The sequence below is a fragment of the Trichophyton rubrum genome (genome assembly GCF_000151425.1).
Source record: "Trichophyton rubrum CBS 118892 genomic scaffold supercont2.5, whole genome shotgun sequence".
Taxonomy (NCBI): Eukaryota; Fungi; Ascomycota; class Eurotiomycetes; order Onygenales; family Arthrodermataceae; genus Trichophyton; species Trichophyton rubrum.
In genome coordinates, this window is record NW_003456424.1 from 1,185,757 (window position 1) to 1,204,753 (window position 18,997).

General features: G+C 48.8%; 11 protein-coding genes across 11 annotated transcripts; 8 read left to right on the plus strand and 3 right to left on the minus strand.

Annotated features, from left to right (window-relative positions):
* Positions 1-183: 183 nt before the first annotated feature.
* Positions 184-933, plus strand: TERG_05187 (uncharacterized protein; the record flags this gene model as incomplete). The annotated part of the gene is made up of 1 exon (XM_003234543.2): positions 184-933. The coding sequence occupies one exon, from the start codon at positions 184-186 to the stop codon at positions 931-933; it is 750 nt and encodes a 249-aa protein (XP_003234591.2).
* Positions 934-1,241: 308 nt separating this feature from the next.
* Positions 1,242-1,692, minus strand: TERG_05188 (uncharacterized protein; the record flags this gene model as incomplete). Its single annotated transcript, XM_003234544.1, has 2 exons — positions 1,242-1,507; positions 1,656-1,692. 2 exons carry the CDS (start codon positions 1,690-1,692, stop codon positions 1,242-1,244), a joined length of 303 nt encoding a protein of 100 aa, XP_003234592.1.
* A 345-nt stretch (positions 1,693-2,037) lies between these two features.
* TERG_05189 (uncharacterized protein) lies at positions 2,038-4,418 on the plus strand (the record flags this gene model as incomplete). Its single annotated transcript, XM_003234545.1, has 2 exons — positions 2,038-2,356; positions 2,418-4,418. Exons 1-2 carry the CDS (start codon positions 2,153-2,155, stop codon positions 4,416-4,418), a joined length of 2,205 nt encoding a protein of 734 aa, XP_003234593.1. The 5' UTR covers positions 2,038-2,152.
* Positions 4,419-4,717: 299 nt separating this feature from the next.
* Positions 4,718-6,053, minus strand: TERG_05190 (uncharacterized protein; the record flags this gene model as incomplete). The annotated part of the gene is made up of 2 exons (XM_003234546.2): positions 5,027-6,053; positions 4,718-4,974 (listed from the first exon to the last, which is right to left on the minus strand). The coding sequence occupies exons 1-2, from the start codon at positions 5,466-5,468 to the stop codon at positions 4,718-4,720; spliced, it is 699 nt and encodes a 232-aa protein (XP_003234594.1). The 5' UTR covers positions 5,469-6,053.
* Positions 6,054-6,104: 51 nt separating this feature from the next.
* On the plus strand, positions 6,105-7,509 carry TERG_05191 (uncharacterized protein). Its single transcript, XM_047748389.1, has one exon. The coding sequence runs from the start codon at positions 6,544-6,546 to the stop codon at positions 7,090-7,092; it is 549 nt and encodes a 182-aa protein (XP_047604370.1). The 5' UTR covers positions 6,105-6,543; the 3' UTR covers positions 7,093-7,509.
* A 195-nt stretch (positions 7,510-7,704) lies between these two features.
* On the plus strand, positions 7,705-9,747 carry TERG_12244 (uncharacterized protein). The gene has a single exon (XM_047751231.1). It carries the CDS (start codon positions 8,537-8,539, stop codon positions 8,951-8,953), a length of 417 nt encoding a protein of 138 aa, XP_047606523.1. The 5' UTR covers positions 7,705-8,536; the 3' UTR covers positions 8,954-9,747.
* A 145-nt stretch (positions 9,748-9,892) lies between these two features.
* On the plus strand, positions 9,893-10,790 carry TERG_05193 (translation initiation factor IF-3; the record flags this gene model as incomplete). The annotated part of the gene is made up of 1 exon (XM_003234549.2): positions 9,893-10,790. Exon 1 carries the CDS (start codon positions 10,038-10,040, stop codon positions 10,788-10,790), a length of 753 nt encoding a protein of 250 aa, XP_003234597.1. The 5' UTR covers positions 9,893-10,037.
* A 454-nt stretch (positions 10,791-11,244) lies between these two features.
* TERG_05194 (elongation factor Tu, mitochondrial) lies at positions 11,245-12,830 on the plus strand (the record flags this gene model as incomplete). The annotated part of the gene is made up of 5 exons (XM_003234550.1): positions 11,245-11,410; positions 11,477-11,505; positions 11,586-11,848; positions 11,907-12,586; positions 12,652-12,830. The coding sequence occupies 5 exons, from the start codon at positions 11,245-11,247 to the stop codon at positions 12,828-12,830; spliced, it is 1,317 nt and encodes a 438-aa protein (XP_003234598.1).
* A 417-nt stretch (positions 12,831-13,247) lies between these two features.
* On the minus strand, positions 13,248-14,075 carry TERG_05195 (uncharacterized protein; the record flags this gene model as incomplete). Its single annotated transcript, XM_003234551.1, has 2 exons — positions 13,248-13,610; positions 13,689-14,075. 2 exons carry the CDS (start codon positions 14,073-14,075, stop codon positions 13,248-13,250), a joined length of 750 nt encoding a protein of 249 aa, XP_003234599.1.
* A 604-nt stretch (positions 14,076-14,679) lies between these two features.
* Positions 14,680-16,813, plus strand: TERG_05196 (uncharacterized protein; the record flags this gene model as incomplete). Its single annotated transcript, XM_003234552.2, has 1 exon — positions 14,680-16,813. The coding sequence occupies one exon, from the start codon at positions 14,680-14,682 to the stop codon at positions 15,346-15,348; it is 669 nt and encodes a 222-aa protein (XP_003234600.1). The 3' UTR covers positions 15,349-16,813.
* A 190-nt stretch (positions 16,814-17,003) lies between these two features.
* Positions 17,004-18,864, plus strand: TERG_05197 (uncharacterized protein; the record flags this gene model as incomplete). Its single annotated transcript, XM_003234554.1, has 5 exons — positions 17,004-17,124; positions 17,627-17,711; positions 17,845-18,360; positions 18,434-18,739; positions 18,798-18,864. 5 exons carry the CDS (start codon positions 17,004-17,006, stop codon positions 18,862-18,864), a joined length of 1,095 nt encoding a protein of 364 aa, XP_003234602.1.
* Between the last annotated feature and the right edge of the window lie 133 nt (positions 18,865-18,997).

Consider the following 18,997-nt stretch of genomic DNA (forward strand, 5'->3'; position numbering starts at 1 on the left):
GGTGCTAGTTCTGTACCAGAGCGCCTGGAGCGTCAAAGGGCCTACTTCTTTCAATTTCCCCTGAATATTCGCAAGGAAATCTACAGATATGCAGTTGCTCCAGGGAAGATCTTTGTCCGCCCGTTCGTTTCATTCCATTATGTAAACGATCAGAGCAGGCTTCACACCCATAAGCCCCCAAATATGGCAATTCTTCTTGTCTGCAAGAAGGTGTACGAAGAAGCCTGCCTAATATTCTATCGTGAGAATACTTTTTCAATCCTACATCCCGACGTTCTTTTGGATATTTCGAATGAATATCCCCGTGTAAGGGATCATCTAAGGCATATGCACAGCATTGAAGTAATCTTTCATCACCGGGATTTCCAGTACCTCAGTGGTCCGTTTTGCGATGATTTGCTTGCAGGAAGCATTGCCTTGAAACGGCAGGACAAACAAGGCGGCAAAAAAACGGGCAAAATGGCAAAGAATCTGTTGAAGTACAGAGCTTCTATACTCGGGGCCAGGACATATACCGCTGGCTGTGGGCTTATTGATCGAAATATAACTCCCATACTCCCCCATGCCCAAGACATTAAGAGCATGCAAGACTATCTATTTGGCCGGACCTTGACGTTTCTTCGTCAACACCTCCTTATTTCCAACCTCGAACTGAAGTTCATGGAATGTATTTGCCCTGAAGGGTGCTGCCGCTTAGCAGGGGAAATTTTGAACTGGGGAACTAGAAAGACATGGACCTTTGACCTTCCGCGAAGCATATCTGTGACAGGGGCCACGGAAGAAGAGCGGAAGCAGATTTTAGAAACAATTGCCCATCAACGACCGAGTCCGGAGGTCGTTGACCTCTTACTAAAGCACCAAAGTCGACGCAAGTCTTTCACAAATCGATCCATCAGAGGAATCCTCAAGGCCATTGATCTGAGCAAAAAATGAGGATAGCTGGTAATATTCGTCGGGATTATCTCAATGCAGGTTTGTGTTTATAGTCTTCTGAAAGATGGAGTCTTGTACATGGTAACTAAATGAATGGTCTTTTCATGGGATTCCTTGGGGTTCATATTGAGAGAAATAAACAAGGAATCACGTTATAAGTACAATTTTTAATGGTCTCCCATTCTAGTTCTCTTCTAAAAAGCGAGACTGAGCAACCCCATTTTCAACCACTTGATATATCCGTATTTCTATACTGTTGGCCCTGGAACCGCTCGCCCAGCGAATGTATCGAAACCAGTGTTCTCTCCTCAAGAAGTACTGGCCAGAATTCCTCCTTGTTCGGCCTGGCCGAGTCCGACGGTATCAGCTGCATCCCTCTCGGCTCTTCTCTGTCTCTTCTCAAGGAGTATTCGTTTTCTCTCGGCAAGCATTTTCAATTGTCGACCCTCCACGCCTTCTAACCAGTATCCGAAGCTTCCACCAACAGTTGCAAATAAAGGGTAAACCCATAGGGATTCCTTGTTGAAGAATGGGCGCATTTCAATTCCAAGCTGCCATAGTCGGACGGCAACGCCTACAAAAGAATCAGACGTTAGATAACGTGCAGTAACATGCGCCAGACTGTGCGGTCTTAGAGAGCCATTGGCCTGCGGGTAGAGATGAACCCAACAGGTACAGGGCAGCTGAGGCATATAACGGATAAAGAGAAAGATATCACTAACCAAAGCCGCTCCAGAAGAGCACTTTGTGGACTGGCATGATGATGGGTCGTGTCGAATGTGGCTGCGGAATCACGGGTGAGCGGCTGGGAAACTTGTCCACGCAACAAGCAGGCCGGAAAAAACACGCGAGTGCTCTGCTCTCAACCGTAAGCTGTCAATAGAGCATCCCTGGGGAGAGAAATGCCAATATGTGTTCGATCTCTGCCGCTTCGATTGCTTGAAGTCGTCGGATTTGCTTTTGGGAGGTCTTGATTTGACGAGCGTCGGGTCCAGTCCATCCGCCGCGGATGCGGGCTTACGTTTATCCGCAAGACTCCTTCAGGGCGGGCAGGATGGAGTTCCAACCTTATTGGGCATGAAGTGGGAAGAAAAGTGACCTGATGGAAGTGGAACATGGAGGCCAACCGATGTGCCAGCGCTGCTCTGTGACGATAATGTGCTGGGGCTGCTGCGAGCGTTATAGCATAATACCGTGGCTTTAGGCGCGTCAGCTCAATATGGCGGAAACAGAGACCGAAGGAGCTGGTGTGAAGCGCGTTGGGTCCAGCATGGAGAGTCTCCGGCGCAAAAAATTCAAGCTGTCGGAGCTGCCCATTTCCACGGCCCAGCGGACTACGATAGAAAATCTGTTATATTCTTTTAAGAAGAAAGGGGGCTTTGATGCTGTCCGGAAAGAAGTTTGGGCCAAATTCAATGATAGCGTGAGTTGTGCCAGAATTCCTACGTTGCTCGCCACTCTGTGCTAATATATCTGCTCTACAGGATGCTAAGAACTCATTTACAGCGTCGTTAATTGAAATGGCCGAGTCGGAAATCGAACGTGACCCGTCCTTACTATCCCGCGAGAGAGGGAAGGCTGCTACTCTAATCTCTGGAGCCGTTGACCGCAGTGACCTACATTCAGGGATAGAAGAAACAGTCGACGCCATAATATCCAACCATATTGATGAGATTCTAGTCTCTTTACGCAAAATTCGCGCTCAAGATATTGGCCAGGAAGCAGCAGATGCCGAAATAGCCAAGGGACTTACCACAGATGCAGAGTACGAGAAGCAGGTTCAAGCTAAGAGAGATGAGCGTGAGAAAATTAGACAGAAAGAACTAGAGATTGAAAGGAAAGCGGAGGAAGAAAGAAAGAAAGCTGAAGCAGAAGAAAAACGGCGGCAACGTGAGTTACGAAAGCAAAGGGAGGAAGAAGACCGGAAACGACGAGAGGAACGAGAGCAAAAGCGGCGGGCGGAAAGGGAAAAGCAGCGCGAGGAAGATAGGCTGCGAGAAGAACGGCGAGAACGAGAGCGGGAGGAGCGGTATGAACGAAGAAGGCGAGAGGAGAAAGAACGCTACCGGGAACGAGAACAAGAACGGGAGCGTGACTATGACAGAGACAGAAGTAGACGATCAGATCTCGACCGCGAAAGAGACGGGAGTGGTACACCACGAGATACATCCAGAGCGCACAAGACTCCAGCTCCCCCTGTGGATGAGAAAGCGCTGGAAGATGCAGCCCTTGAGCTGCTGCTAAAGGAAGGAAAGGAGCTTGCTGCTAAGTCTCGACAAAAGCCGGAGTTCGACTTTGAGCAGGCCGAAGCCCTGGAGAATGGCCAAGTTTTACAGCCTGCTAATACCACCACTCGAAGTACTTCTTCCAAGCCAAAAACGGAATCGGCCCTTCCTTCACAAGACCCTGTCCGATCAAGGACAGAAGACCGCGAAAGTCGTCGTAGCCATAGTCGCCGGCGTGACTGCAGCAGGTCCGGAAGCAGAACTAGAGCGAGGAGATCTTCAAGGCATGATGACAGATATCGAGATGCCGACTCATATAGGAGAGAGCCAGAAAGGCGGCCTCGTGATTTTGATGTATACCGGCCTGGAGAACGAGACAGACGAGACCGGGACGACCGCTCTGTTCGTGCTAGGTCTCGACGTCGGAGCAGGACTCGGAGCCGGAGTAGAGTTATAGACGACATGAATAAATACCGGCCTTACGATCGAGATAGGGAACGAGATCGTGACCGTGATAGGGACAGGGATCGAGAAAGAGGAAGGGATAGGGAAAGGGAACGGGACCGGGACCGGGAACGTGAGAGCAGAGGCGAATATCGCAGTTATCGCCCCAGTGCCCGTTCAAGATCTCGCTCAAGAGCAGCATCCCATAGGCCAGCACGAAGATCCAAGTCCCTGTCTCGGTCAAGATCTCGATCAACTACCCAGCGAAGGTACCGGGAAAGGGAACGGTCAAGATCCCGAAGCCGCCGGGTCAGGTCAACGTCTAGAAACGCTGGAGGTGATATTGACCGGTATGTTCCTCCAACTTCAACGCGGAGTCGGTCACCAAAACGGAGAGCCAGGTCACCAGACAGAGATAGGGAAAGAGACCGTGATCGTGAGCGTGACAGGGATAGAGACCGAGACAGAGAAAGAGATCGAGATCGAGACAGAGACAGGGACAGGTCACGAGATAGAGACAGGGATAGAGACCGAGATCGAGAAAGAGATCGAGATCGAGACAGAGACAGAGACAAGTCGCGAGATAGAGACAGGGAGCGTGATCGGGACAGAGGTCGAGACAGAGATAGGGAACGTGAGAGGGACAGGGAGAGGGACAGGGAGAGGGACCGCGACCGTGAAAGGGATAGGGATAGAGACAGAGACCGACTGCCTGATATTGATCGGTATATCCCGGGAGCCGCAGAGAAGGAGCCTCGAGGAGCCAGCGTCGATAGAGAGGACAGGAGGAGTAGGCGTCGGGACGCAAGTCGTTAAGTGCCAAACACCTATGCTACCTTGGGCCCAAGATTTGTACCACCAGTTGCATTTCCACGGAGTTTTGATATGATTGTATTGGAGCCCGCATAGTAGGCTAGTAATGAACAGGTGAAACATGGATATCTTAGGAGTATTTAAACGAGCAAATTCATTATCCCTGAACTCCATATATGCAGCAAAACAGAAAGCAGAAGGGCGCTAGAGTAATTCATAAAGTGTGAAAAGAAAGAGAAGCACAAATAGCAACTACTTCACCCCTTCTCCCTGGCAAAAAAAACTTCAGATAAGCTTGCTGCTTATTCCAACGTATTACTCCGGTCAGTAGTAGAGCCAAGTGCTGCTTCAACTGCAGCCTGGTACCCATCATGTTCATCATGGCGTTTGTAGAAGTAAGACTTTTCGGCGGTTGGACGAAGTTCGGGTGACAGACGTTGTAGTATAACCTCCTCTAGTGCCTTGATGGCTTTTGGGTTATATCCTTGTTTATTCCATATGGATATCAAATTAGAGTTAAATCTAGCAGATGTCGAGACTCCAAGAACATGATCACGCTCTACATGATTGTTAGCAGGCAGGATTGTGTGATGTATGGCTGTAGAACATACCGGACTGCACTGCGGCCTGGAACTCATTTGCCATACAAAGAATGGCTACTTCATGGAAGAATGCCTGGCTCTTTGACTTAGGAACTCGAAAAGTCCAGCACCCTCCCTTCAAGTTTTGAGGGTCCTCCCAGACGGGTTTCGTCTCACGGCGAAAAATATGCACAGTGTCGCGGACTTTGATCTTTCCCCACGGATAATTGTTGTATATCCGATAAAAGGTCGCAATATCGGCGACATCGTCGTGCAAGGGGTATAACCTATCACCGTAGTTGGTAGACTCAGAGTGCTTCTCATGCCATACGGCCCATCGGTACTGAAAAGGCAAGGGTCTCAGTTTGCCTATAATGTTCTGATGAAGTGTTTTTCGAGTTGGGTTGAGGGCCTGAACTTCGTCTTCAGTAACCGGTTCCAAGGCGGTAGACTTGGGAGGTTGAATGGCCATGTTGGATAGAGGACTTCTTGGGTGGCTGGCGCTTCGGGGGTACTGATAGACAAGAAAAGACCAAAGTCTCAGGAACACATGTCTTCATATAAGAAACGGCAAAGAGCCAGTACTCTGAATGAAGCGCTTAAGGGTGTGGCATATCACCTTTCAGAGACATCAATAGGAAGAACCGAACCCCTGTCTGTACCATTAAAGAGGCCAGGGAAATGCAGCACGGTCAAAGACCTGAAACGCATCTTCATGTACCAACCTTGATGCTATTCGACAAAGCAAGCATCAGACGAATCATGGCCAACAGCTCTCTCAGCTGGGCATTCATCGACAGGGTCTTCGAGTTCCTGGCCACCTCTGCTTGATGCGCACAACTTGCATGATAACCGCCGTATCATCATTGGCCCACAGAGAGTGTATCACTTGCCCAACCAGGCTGGAGCTCGGCCCGTCAGCGGCTTTCTCAGGGTCTGGCTGGAGCCCATCCGCAAAGGACGAAACGCATTCGAAACTGGACCGGCGGCCCCCACAAACTCTGAGATCTTTCTCGCGAGTCAACATCGCTGGCTAACTGTTACTGACGCATTATTGTCGCTTTCAAGCTCCTTGACTTGATTTTTGTTGTTTTTATTTTGTTTGTCGTTCTTTTTTCTTTTTTCTTTCTTTCTTTTTTTTTTTGGATGATTGACACGTGATGTCACGTGGTATCATTATATTATTCAAACTTTAACTCTCTCTTGGAGAAAATCTGATATATGACGGTCGAGACTATAAAAGGGACTACAACTATCATTTATACCCCCTTGAGCTGTGTTTGTTTTCTAGAGCAGTGATATATTTACGCTTCTTTCACACTTTTTAATTTCCTATCTCAAAGGTTAAGGTTTAGAAGGGCTTCTGCTGGAACATATTCTATTACCACGATATCTATACAACGGAAGAATGAGATAGGAGCACTGCAGTATTTCAGGATAGGGAGAGAACTATATCTCTATTCTAGTATATCCCAAAATATTGTACTGATGCAGGGCACTCTTACTTGCTGTCCATAATCTTATCCACTGCGATTTAATCTATCAAAATGTCCTCTTCGCATCAGTCTCCATCTAAGTGGCAGAAAATAAGCCGTGATCAGACCGTGTCTTCTTCGAAAGAGTCGAGGAAAGTGTCTGAGTCATTGACTCTCCACGATAAAGGCCAGTTGGATGGCATAAACAGTGTCTCTGGCGATCCAGGAGCAAACCCAACAAGCAAAGAAGTCTCCAAATGTCCATCACAGGAATCGACAGATTCGGAGCCAACATCCTCGTCTGGATCTTCTGTTGATTCGGATTTGGATTCTCAAGCTGGAGAAAGCTCAGATGAAGAAAAGTCTGACGATGATGAACAAATGGATGATCAGCCTAGCCCTTCTATACCTTCGAGACCGTTTGCCAGTCTTCCAAACAACTCAGCCCTGCGTGCAAGACTTGCAAGTTTTTTACCATCTCTAAAGGCGGCGAATGAAGACCTGGAACGAGAAATCGCTGCCGGAAAGTCAATGACTCTTGAGGTGGACAACGAAGATGAGGGACAGGGTCAGCTTATTGAAATGGTAAGATACCGCCCCAACCCCCGGCGACGGAGATGATAAGCATTTATAGCTAACTATCGCGGTAGAATCTTGGTTTAGGTGTGCTTCAAGAAAAAGGAGAAGAAAGTGATGAACATAGTGATGCAGACAGCGATAGTCCTGAGAGTATAGACCCAAAAGAAGAGAAAAACGTTATCGGCAAACTTATGGGAAAGAAACCCGACCTGCAAAAGCCGAGCATCGAAGATCTAGGGTCTTGATCTGATTTCCATTGCCATCAATGAAACGCCATTCTAACGTTATTTATACTCCACGAGTCCACTCTTCGATTATTTCCGTGTAATATTCACGACAGATAGATTCAAGGATTTTCGCCTGGCAAACAGTAATACTGCTTGGATCCAGCAAATCTGCTTACGTTCAACTCAGACAATTAATGGAGGCGGATTTTGGTCGTATCAGAAAGAGAATGAAAAAAAAAAAAAAAAAAAAAAAAAAATTGACATTCTAGCTAATGGTAAAGCCAATCGTACCGCCGCTCAAAAATAAAAAGGGTAACGATATAAGAAAGTGGACATAAAAACCAATAAGCACCCGCGTAGCTCCCAGATGAGAGAGAAAAGGTATAAATCTGGGGAGGGCAGGAAACTCTTCAAGAATATATTCCCTTGCGCATCATAACATCACAACTTAATGATCATCCAATTATTTTTTTTTCGGTTTCAGGTGCTTTCATTAAAAGGTGATATTTATAAAAATCTTGTGACAACGAAAGACGAGGTCTAAAATCTAATTCTTTCTCGTCATTTAAGAAATCTGCTTAATACGGCATTCCCACCCGGAGTTCTTGCTGAGGAGGGGGAGACTATTTGTGAAGTTAGTATTAATACGAATTTGGACATATATTAAGAGATACGTTTACTTACCTTGCACCCAGGCACCATCCGAGTTCGTTTCCGTCAATCTTCTTCGCCGTCTTGACTTCTCTTTGCAGAGGCATCTCATATCCGGTGTGCAGGAGGGCGAGCATGAAGTTAAGGTCCAAACAGTATTCTGGGCGGTCGCTTAGCTCTTTCATAGCGCTGCTGTTGGATTGGAAAACACCCCAGCTATCCTCGCCGCCGCAGACAATTGAAGTCAGTTCGTGAAGGTCATGGAGAGTGAATGAATCGGGCATTCCGAGGGGAGAGGTGCGGTCGTAGAAGTAAGAGAAAATAAAGACGTCCTCTTTAGCAAAAGTCTTGCGAAGGGAGGGCTGGTGGATTCCATTGAAAGAACATGGGGCAAGGTTGCAAGTTGCGTCCTTCTTGAGAATCTTCTCCGCGAGGTTTCGGCACTGGGCAGCTGAAGATTCCTTGGGGCCAACCATGAGTACCTCAACTTCCTTCCCCAGGGCATGATTATCTCCTAGATCAATGCTGACATTGCGAGACATCCCCGGAACAATACATGGGTTCACCACCTTCTGTTTGAGCCAGCCTTTGTCATTAGGGCTAAGTTCATGCTTGGTCTCGATGAGGTAACGGTGAATAGCGGACCTAGCGGCCATCAAACCGTATCCAAGGTGGGAGTGCTGGTAGAGAATAAACTCTCTGCCACCAAATTTGAGGGAGTACTTGTGGTCGCCTTCTGGCATTTTCTCTGGAAGACCGTCTGGTCCTTTGCCATTATAAGTTGGCTGGAAAACAATCTGAGTAGAACCGCCTCCCAGATCAAATATGGCAGCGGTTGGGATCTCTTCTGGAGAACCGATGTTTCCAAGCAAGTAATTGGTTGTAATCCAGGCATAAACACCCTCATCCTTGCCTTCCATAATCTCGACACCGCCTTGGGCCTCCGAGACAACCGGGAATGGGTAGACAGTCTCCAACCGAGTTCTGACGGCCTTAAGAATATTGTCACTCATGTCTTTGCCTAGCATTCGCAAACCAGCAGTAGCCTTGACGGCAATAGGCGAACAAGATCTATATTCTTCTGGGACAGTCTTCATGGCAACCTCCATCAACGGGTCGAGACTCTTGGCCGCACCCTCAGCATCCTCACGGTATGAGCTGAGACCAGAGCCGCCCTCCTTCGTCTCGGTCATCTTGAACTCCTCATTTTCCAGTGCTGGAGTTGGACCACAGTTATTGAAGCGGTAGACATGGATTCTTGATCCCGTACTACCGGCATCAATCATCAAGACATATTGGATGAGAGGCTTAGAGGAATCGTAGGGCTTTGTACATTTCGTCGTTGAATCTGGCCCGGGAGGAGGGAGATTCGGCGTCCGTGATGAAGGGGCGAGGACGTATATTATGAATAGTATGAGCGCAATGATTCCACCTGTTTTCAGGTATCTCGACCTCTGGCTTTGTGTCATCGGAGCTATGGTGGGAGAACCCTTCATCTGTTCCAGCGGGATATTCTCGATATCAAGGCCGTGATCGGTTGGTTTGGAGACAGAAGAGGCTCTCCGGTGTAAACTCGGGTCGGAATCTATGGTGGACGAAGTTGCACGGTGAGATCTGCCTCCAAAGGCTCCGGACATGCAAACTGCTGAGCGCGCAAAGAGAGAAGATGCCGAGATGGACCAGGGAAGGGTCGAAACGAAGGTGAGGTCCAGTCGACTTCAACACCTTTCGTCTTTTGCAAGGGAATAAACAGCTTGTAACAGCGACGGGATGATTTTTTATTTTTTTTTTTTCTTAACGATTTGCCTCCTGAACCCCCTAAACTGATATCAAATCAAAGAAATTTCCATACTTTTTGCTGTCCTCTGTCGTCGAGTTAAAATAAGATCCCGGGATGCCAAGAAGGTGTAATTCTTGGCTCCGCCCGCGGCTGTTACTTTTTGTCCTTTCAAGGCGTTCAACCACCTGGGCAACATCAACGTCACGAGACGAAGACGAAGCAGAGTCTGAAAAGAAGACTGACTACAAAGGCCGCTCGAGGCAGACAGTGCTATAAAGAGCAGATATAAAGCCGTTTCCCCTTATCTTGGAAGTACCTGTTGGAGGACAATGGCCTGTTTACGGCCTCTGTTTTCCGCTGCGCAGGCTCTGCGTCGCACCTTCATCTCCTCAATCGAATCACAGACAGCTGCCCAAGTTTCGAGACAGCGACATGCCCTCCCTACACGACAATTAAGATACTACCGGGCGACCCCTATTTCTCAATTCTCGCAACGACCTCATTATCCTCCTCCCCCAGCTACTTCGGCTGCCTCTGCCGCCTCTCGATCATCATTACCAAAAGACGAAGAGATACGGAGTGCGATAGTCCGAGTGGTTCAAGAGAATGGACAATTAGGGGAGCCAATGTCGCTCAAATCTGCGTTAGCATCATTCGACCGGTCCCGAAACTTCTTGGTACAAGTTCGAGCAGGATCAGAAGACCAGGCTCCGGTATGCAAGATTGTCGACAAGTCGGATTATAGCGCGAGTTTAAAGGCAAAGGCAAGGGGGAAGGAGAGCAAGCCTAAGTCGACGGCTGTTCAGATAAAGCAGATAGAGCTGAACTGGGCGATTGACCCTCATGACCTTCAGCACCGGCTGGACCAGCTGGAGACCTTCTTGTCCAAGGGCAAGAGGGTGTCGTTGATCCTGACAAAGAAGAAAAGAAAGAGAAGAGCTACACCGGATGAGGCACAACGGGTGTTGGCTGCCATTGAAAATAAGCTGTTTGAGATCGGGGTTACGGAGGTGAAACCAAGAAGAGGCAAAATCATGGAGCACATGGAATACGTTCTAGATAAGAAGAAGGCTGCGGCGTGATGAGTTTCAATCTGCCTATCGTGTACTATTATTCTATCTTTGGCCGACGGCTCATCTACCTATGTGCCTCTACAGTCTAACGAATACAGACTGATGTACTATATCAAAACTTAGACACCTGGGGCTTCCACAGCTTCGACAACGAACCAGATCTAACAGCAGTTCACTACCCACCGTCTACCATTCTCTTGCGCCTTCTAGTCTCTAGCTATCTTATCCTTACTGTCTTCCTCGATCTCTAGATCTCTCGTTTTCTTCTGCTTCCCTGCAAAAGCTCCAGCAAGCAAGGTATATATCACGTGACAGTGACTAAGCATGTTCCTGACACCAACAAAAACTTTTTTGAGCTTCAGATTTTTTGCTCGCGAACGACATCAAGGTTCAGCGATAGAAGTGAGCAGAGCAGCAACTTGTCTTTTGATATCGCATTTCCCCATCGTGGAGAGGATTCACAATGTCTACCTTTCAGAGATCTCTCAATGTGCTGCTAAGGACCGGCAAGTACGCCGCCCAGCGGCCGTCCGCCGTCAACCCAATGCAGTATGTCTTCTCTCACAACAGGATGTCTGTCCGAGGAATGGCTGCTGCTTTCGAGCGTAACAAGCCCCATGTCAACATTGGTAAGTGCTGCTCATTTGGTCTGATCCAATTGACCTTGGTGGACTGAAATCTGACGAGTGGTACAGGTACCATTGGACATGTTGATCACGGAAAGGTTCGACATTTACCTCGAGACCTCTAGAGAGGATGGAATAATAGCCAGCCAAGATAGACGGAAACTGACTATCTTTATAGACCACTTTGACCGCCGCTATTACCAAGCGCCAGGCCGAGAAGGGATTCGCCAACTTCCTTGACTACGGATCCATTGACAAGGCCCCCGAGGAGCGAAAGCGTGGTATCACCATCTCCTCCGCTCACATCGAATACCAGACCGAAAAAAGACACTATGCTCACGTCGACTGTCCCGGTCACGCTGATTACATCAAAAACATGATTACTGGTGCTGCCAGCATGGACGGAGCTGTTGTCGTTGTCGCAGCTTCTGACGGTCAAATGTAATTGAGTGCCCGCCCACACGGATGAAAGAATTTGATATTTCTAACACCAGTCTAGGCCTCAGACCAGAGAACATTTGCTCCTTGCCCGCCAGGTCGGTGTCCAGAAGCTCGTCGTTTTCGTTAACAAGGTCGATGCCGTTGAGGACCCAGAGATGTTGGAGCTTGTCGAACTAGAAATGCGTGAACTCCTCAGCCACTACGGTTTCGAGGGAGAGGAGACCCCCATCATCTTTGGCTCTGCTCTCTGTGCCCTCGAGTCCCGTCGACCTGAGCTGGGTGTCGAGAAGATTGACGAGCTATTGAACGCCGTCGACACCTGGATCCCCACCCCAGAGCGCGCCACTGATAAGCCTTTTCTCATGTCCATTGAGGAAGTGTTCTCTATCTCTGGTCGTGGTACCGTTGTCTCCGGCCGTGTTGAGCGTGGTATTCTCAAGAAGGATTCCGACGTCGAAATTGTTGGTGGTTCTACGACCCCTATCAAGACCAAGGTCACCGATATCGAGACCTTCAAGAAGTCCTGCGACGAATCTCGAGCTGGTGACAACTCCGGTCTCCTTCTCCGAGGTATCAAGCGTGAAGACTTGAAGCGTGGCATGGTTGTTGCTGCTCCCGGATCTACCAAGGCTCACACCGACTTCATGGTCTCCCTCTACGTCCTGACCGAGGCTGAGGGTGGTCGTTCCAACGGTTTCACCCACAAGTACCGCCCCCAAATGTTCATCCGTACTGCTGGTATGTAACCCAGAATTTCGCTATTTGCTAAGTAGATCATCACTAACCTGTATTCCCTTCCACAGACGAAGCCGCATCTTTCAGCTGGCCTGGAGAAGACCAAGACAAGAAGGCTATGCCTGGTGACAACGTCGAGATGATTTGCAAGACCCTTCACCCCATTGCTGCCGAGGCTGGCCAACGATTCAACATCCGTGAGGGTGGCAGAACCGTTGCCACGGGTTTGATCACTCGTGTCCTCTAAACGAAATAAAGAAAAAAATCGCCTTAGACGGAGTTATTGCTGGTCCTCCCACGTTAGCCCATTCTACCTGGAAGAATTCTTGTCATGTATTTCTATAATCATCCCTTTTGTTAATATCACCAACATCACATCTGTAAGCGGGGGGATCCTGGGAAAGAACAAACGGAGTCTGTGTCTACGAAGTTTTGGGGGTTTCTGTTTTTATTTGGGGATGGCCTCCTCTGCTTCCCTGCCCTTTCATGTAACAACAAGATATATACATAGGCTCTCTCGACTCTTACTCTTGGACTGCATTGCAAATTTGACAGTTCACTCTTCATGTATTCGTTCCTGTGGTTGTACGAGGGTAAACTGCTACTAAATTCAACAACACTTAACAAGAGAGTACTAGATTCACAAAGTATTTGACGGAATGTGTCACCATTTCAAAGCCTTGCTATCCCCAGACCCGCAAGACGACTGATTCGTTTCTCTGTTCCAGTCATAGACACCACCACGTCTGTTGAAGCTCGTTTCGTCCCAGTACACCTGGCCCAAGGCAGTAAAGACGTCAACATCTAGGATAGACGCTGACGGTTCTCGGCCATCCCTGTCCAGAAACCGCATATACTCATCCAAAATCAAATATGATTTTGCCATAAGATAATTCGGCTCTGCAACGAACGACGGTTGATGCTCATGCCGACGACAGAACTCCTTGTACTGCTGGTCAGTGATCTGAAACTTCCGCACATCCCTCAATGTCTTGTCGAAATCATTTTCTCCTTGGACCATAAGAACCTGGAAGCATTTTTATCTGAAGGGCCGCAGCATTTCAACGAGGGGATTCATGTCTTCCTGGTAGTTTAGGTTGCAAACAACCGTGTTCAATATGAACTTGATACCATTTTCCCGGCACCATTCAGCGATGCGAAATAGTTGCGGCACTTGATCACCCTTCCCGCGGCCAATTTCGATGTTCGTCTGCTCATTGAAAGAGTCGCATGATACAGCCAAAATGTCAATGAAGCGGCCGTATCGTTCGAGGAAATCTCGTTTGACCAAGCTGCCATTTGTGACTATGGTGACTGATTCCAAGAATAGCTCTTCCTTGCAGTATTGGATCATTGGCCCAAGGAATTTGGCAGACTGTAGGCTCCATGAAAGTAGTACACTCGTTATGATTGATAGTAGAATTGTAAGGGAGAGGGCAATCTGTTGAGACGATTGGGCCGGTATATCAGGGAAACTCCTGAATAGAGGCATGGTGTCAGCAGATTTCTTTCAACAAGTTACATATCAGTCTAAGTAGGGATTCAAGGTATGACCAGAATACCATTTGGATGTCTAAATGATGATGTTTAGTGCCTTTGCTGGGTATATTAGAGGGTATATATAATATTCCATAAACACCGCATTCCTTTGGTTTCCCACCTAACAACATGAGATCCATGGGGTATTTTGAAAATGAAAGGCCTTTCAATAGAGAAATAATCCACGGGTATGGTGGAAAGACGACGGGATGCAAAGATCTCGTAGCTCAAATTGTAGGGATATGGATGCTAAATCAGGCAAAATAAGAAGTTCCGTTGAATGCCATGAAATACAACAGTAAAGCCATGGCAACTTGCAGCGTTCAAAGACCCATCTAGCGGTTCCCCTGAAGATGCAAGAAAGCGGCTGTTAGACAATGGTAGGCCTCTAAGAGCCGCGACCATGCTTCTTTGTTCGCGGATCAGCTTCCAATGGTCACCACTTTTCGTAGCATGTTTTCAGTACATTCTCACTTAAATCCTGAGCTTTTCCTATCAAAAGAGGAAGTGAAACCAGAACCTCTGGGAAAGAAGAACGTTGATAGAAGCCGGCTATCATGCGCCCAACCGCCGTCCTGGGACTCCGCCGCGCAGTGATTGAAGTCGAGAGAAAATTCTCCTGCGGGCCAAAATCGGGCGAAATTTTCCATTCCAACAGAGGCTCGCCATCGTTCGACCGTGTAGAGAACATTGGACAGAGTGTCTTTGAAGACCAGTACTTTGACTACCGCCAACAGCTGTTCAAGAACGGAGTCTGGATACGGCGACGGGAAGGCATCTGGCAGGCCAAAGTGCGGACAGACCGGACGAATTCAACCTTCACCAACTCTCGATTCGAAGAGCTGTCTGAACCCGGCGAAGTGCTCAGGCTGGTCCAGCGGCTTGTGTCTGGGGTGAAGTTCCTGCCCACGGAGAGAGATGGCAGCGATATTAGACAGTCTGGGCTAGAAGTGATGGCTCGATATACGACATATCGGGATACCTGGAGGTTAAACCGGGAATTTGAGGTTGTGCTAGATAGAACGGACTTTGGCCATTGGGTTGGAGAGGTTGAGCTACAGCGGGACATCGAAGTGGATGAAGACGAGATGAAGGCCTTCAACCAGCGGCAGGCTGTCTCTGCTGCGATGGACGGGGATATACAAGCCTTTATGGAGCGTTACCAGTGGGCATTTCCTGTCGACAAGCCTGTTGGCAAGCTGACTGCGTACTTTGCTAAGAGATGATCAAGGGGCGACTATTCTTCAACTAGTCATCTTTCAATCTGTGGGAGTGTAGCTCTCTTCACCGGGTTCTTTCTAGTCAACAACGAGGTGGCCATCCAGGTGGCAATGAAGCTTCATTATTATTCTCTTAATACACGCGAATCTCTCCTTATAATGGAGCATATCCATCTTTGAGGCTGAAATTGTCTCTTAAGCAGGCAGCCATCATTCCTGGGCCAATACCACCTACGGTAAAGTCTGTCCTCGCATTGTCAAAAGCTGAGCTGACGTCCAGGGAGCTAGGAGTATTCAGTTTACAATGATGTGATAAGTTAGCTGAGGCTCCTGGAATCAAGACGGTGCCATTGATATTCAAATAACAGAATATCTTGTCTGTACAGTTACAGGTCCCGTGTATAACTGAACTCATCCGGACTGTAAAATGCTCATCCTCATCTTCCTCAGAGTCGATATCACCATTTTCTTGGGTAATTTTCCAGGTACTATCATCCTCCGGTTCAATTCAGGATGTTCGAGTTGAGGTTGACGTTGACTCCGGGGCCTTCCTTGGGTAGCTGAAGAGTAACTAACAATCCAGGAGAGCTTGCGACTTCAAGTGTTTGTCCAAGCACAAGGTATATGCTGCCACTTCTGCGGCATATCAAGGGGCTGAAGCCATGCGGGGAATGGGGTAGCTGTATAACTAGAGAGCTCGATGATTATTCGGAGAGAACGGCAACGGGTTCCCTTGGTAATTTGGTATCCTCAGGGGCAGTTTATCAACCAGCGCCTCGGCCTTATTTTGGAGAGCAAGTTATATCGAGAGGACGGGAGCAAAACTACCATGGAGACGACGACCTCTAGCTGGATACCGGATATTTGACTATCCATGCATGTAGTTCCTGAGTGGTTATCCGACATGGTCTATGTGTTAGGTATGTACATAGATTGCACGGAGTAGGTGACAGGCCGCAGACATCCAGCTACTTATGTATCTTTCCGACGGCCGGCTCCTGCTGGAGAGATTTGCAGATCCAAATCCTTCCATCCGATTGGGGCTCACTGACAAACTTGCTCATATTATCTGGTCACTGGTCACTGGTTACTGGTTACTGGTTACTGGTTACTGTTGCTGGTTGCTGGTTAGCCCGTCGATTGACCAAGTGGCTCCCGGCATGCATGGATCCTTCGGGCCAGAGCATGTAACGAGCAGATCGCGAGGGAGGCTTGATCTTACCGTTAAACAGTAATATCCGTACTCCGTAGACCGCTACAGCTAGCTGGATAGTTAACGGTTTGACAATAATCACCAAGGACTCTGGCCCCCTTTTTGCAACCGCCAGGCATCTCAAATCGACATTATTCGCATTCCAGCAGCCAGCGCTTGAAGTAGGCAGGGAGTCAAGCAGTCTACCAACGCAACGGCCGCCCTCCATCCTCCCTTTTGCCTAGCTCGCTGCTGCCAATGCATGAATTTGTGTTAGAGTTTCCTTGTCTCCAAAGATCCAGCAAGTTCCTGGTAGCCAATTTGCATGTTAAATAGCTACTAGCAACCCCCCCCCCCCCCCGGAGCGGTGGTGTTCATGGTGGAAAGGAGGATATATTAACCAACAGACGACCGTCAACGACGTGGCCCACGACCAACGCATCACCAGCACCGGAAGTCGACCTCCACGATGGCGGATGCGAGTCTCCAGCCGCCGCCGGCCGATCCGTATGGCGATACCCTCGAGACGCTGTGGCAGCGGTCGAAAAAGAAACTTGCGCTTACGAAGAATGATTCCAAAGAGCCACCCGGTAAGTCGCAGGCATCCCTCCCTCGAAACGAGCACCATTTGGAATCCAGATGCATGACCGCGTCGCTTTCTTAACCCCGTTTCCCGCCTCATGCTGGGGCTCGCTCTCCTTTTGCGTCGGTTGCGCTGCTTGCCTCCTTCGTCACTCTGCGCCCTGCGGTCCCGGGGAGTCTCCCATTCGCCATGCTGTCTCGGAGCGTGCATGATGATCTCACATAGGACTAGTCACTCCATACCGTAGGCTTCCCCAGGAGGTGTATTCCGCGCTTGACTGACTGACTGAGGGAGGGAGGGAGGGGGGGCGGGAGGCGGGAGTGGTGGTGAGATGGATTCGCGGCATCTGTCTGGTACAAAGAAATTATACCCCCTATATAGCCTCCTGGGCGGCTGTTGAGATATCCTCTCAGCGACAGTGCTTTCCATGTTGTCTCATACTGTCACCTACCCCCCGATTGCCCTGACGGCAAGCAGTAAGATAGTTGCTAAAGTAGTATCCTGCTCAGATTCGGCCATTATTGAGGACGAGAGCGCGGCGCTGGCGAAGGCGGCGCACGAGCGACGGCGGGACCAGGTCCGGAGGGCCCAGCGGTGGGTTCATTTCCGTTTTCATATAATGGCTCCTTTTTATGATGTCGTGATTAGTTGCTGTTATTGTTGCTGTTGCTGTTGATGATGATATCCGGGCTCCATCTAAGACTGTCCTGTTCCTTTTTACATATAGCAAACACCGCGAGCGCAAGGAGAAGTATATAAAGTCCCTCGAGCAGGAACTGCTTCGTCTTCGGCACGAGAGAGAGTCTGTCTCGAGTGACATCAACCGATTCACGTCGGAAAACAACCTCCTTCGAGAAATCATGCGGGCACACGGTATCCAGATGCCACAGAAGAGGCCGCGAGACCGGCTGGCCAAGGTCACTGTCGTCGGCGAGCCTGGCTTCGGCCAGCGCCTACAGGTCTCCCTTGACGAAGGGGAGAACAAGATACCCAATTTCTACCCAGAAGGCTTCGGAGTGTCCTTCACTCAGAAGGTCCTGCATAAGGCCGCAGACCTCTTCACGTCGCCGCAGATTGAAGATCAGATTGCGCCGGATGAGCCTCGACCAGAGTACTTCAATGCCGACCTTCAGATACGGCCAAAGAACGACCCTGGCGGATGGGGATATGAACCCCCAGTTGCTGTACAATCCCATCCATACCATTTTGATTCAACCCAGGTGGCTGTTGATTTTGTTTTATTGTAAGGCCGTCCATCCCTCCTTTTTCCTTGCTCTTATCAGTCACTCCGCTCTAACTCCGCCCCTTCTATCTAGCCTTGAGCGTTGCTGTTTACGCCACCGTATGCTTGGGAAGCAGGGATTCTCAGGACATGCACTCACCCTCCAGGCGCCATTGCTTGTTGGAACCCCTCCGGTTCTGCAGAACAAGTCTACCTGGGAAGTACCTGCTAGCGAAATCGAGAGGCTGCTTGAGCTTGCAGGGGCGCTGAACCTGGATGGTGAGATCACACCGGTGCAGGCGTGGCGGCTTATTAGTGACCACCCTAAGTTCTACAAATTGGATCCCGCGGGTTTGCAGAGGATAAGCGAAGGGCTTGTCAGGAACATCCATTGTTTTGGGTAAGTATTGGTCGCTTTGTTGCCCTTAACTGCCGACCGTACTAACTATTTCTCCAAGATTCGGGGCTATCTTAGACGAACAGACATCCATCAATATCGTGGAGAAAGTATATGCTTCGTTATAACTGTAATACTGTCCCCCTTCTGCCGGACGTCGAGGAGGCTACGGGCGTTAGGAATTTGATAGGTAATACCTGCTGGCACATACGTGTATGTTTAAAGATTGTTTTATTCCATAGCCATCTAAGAATTGAATAA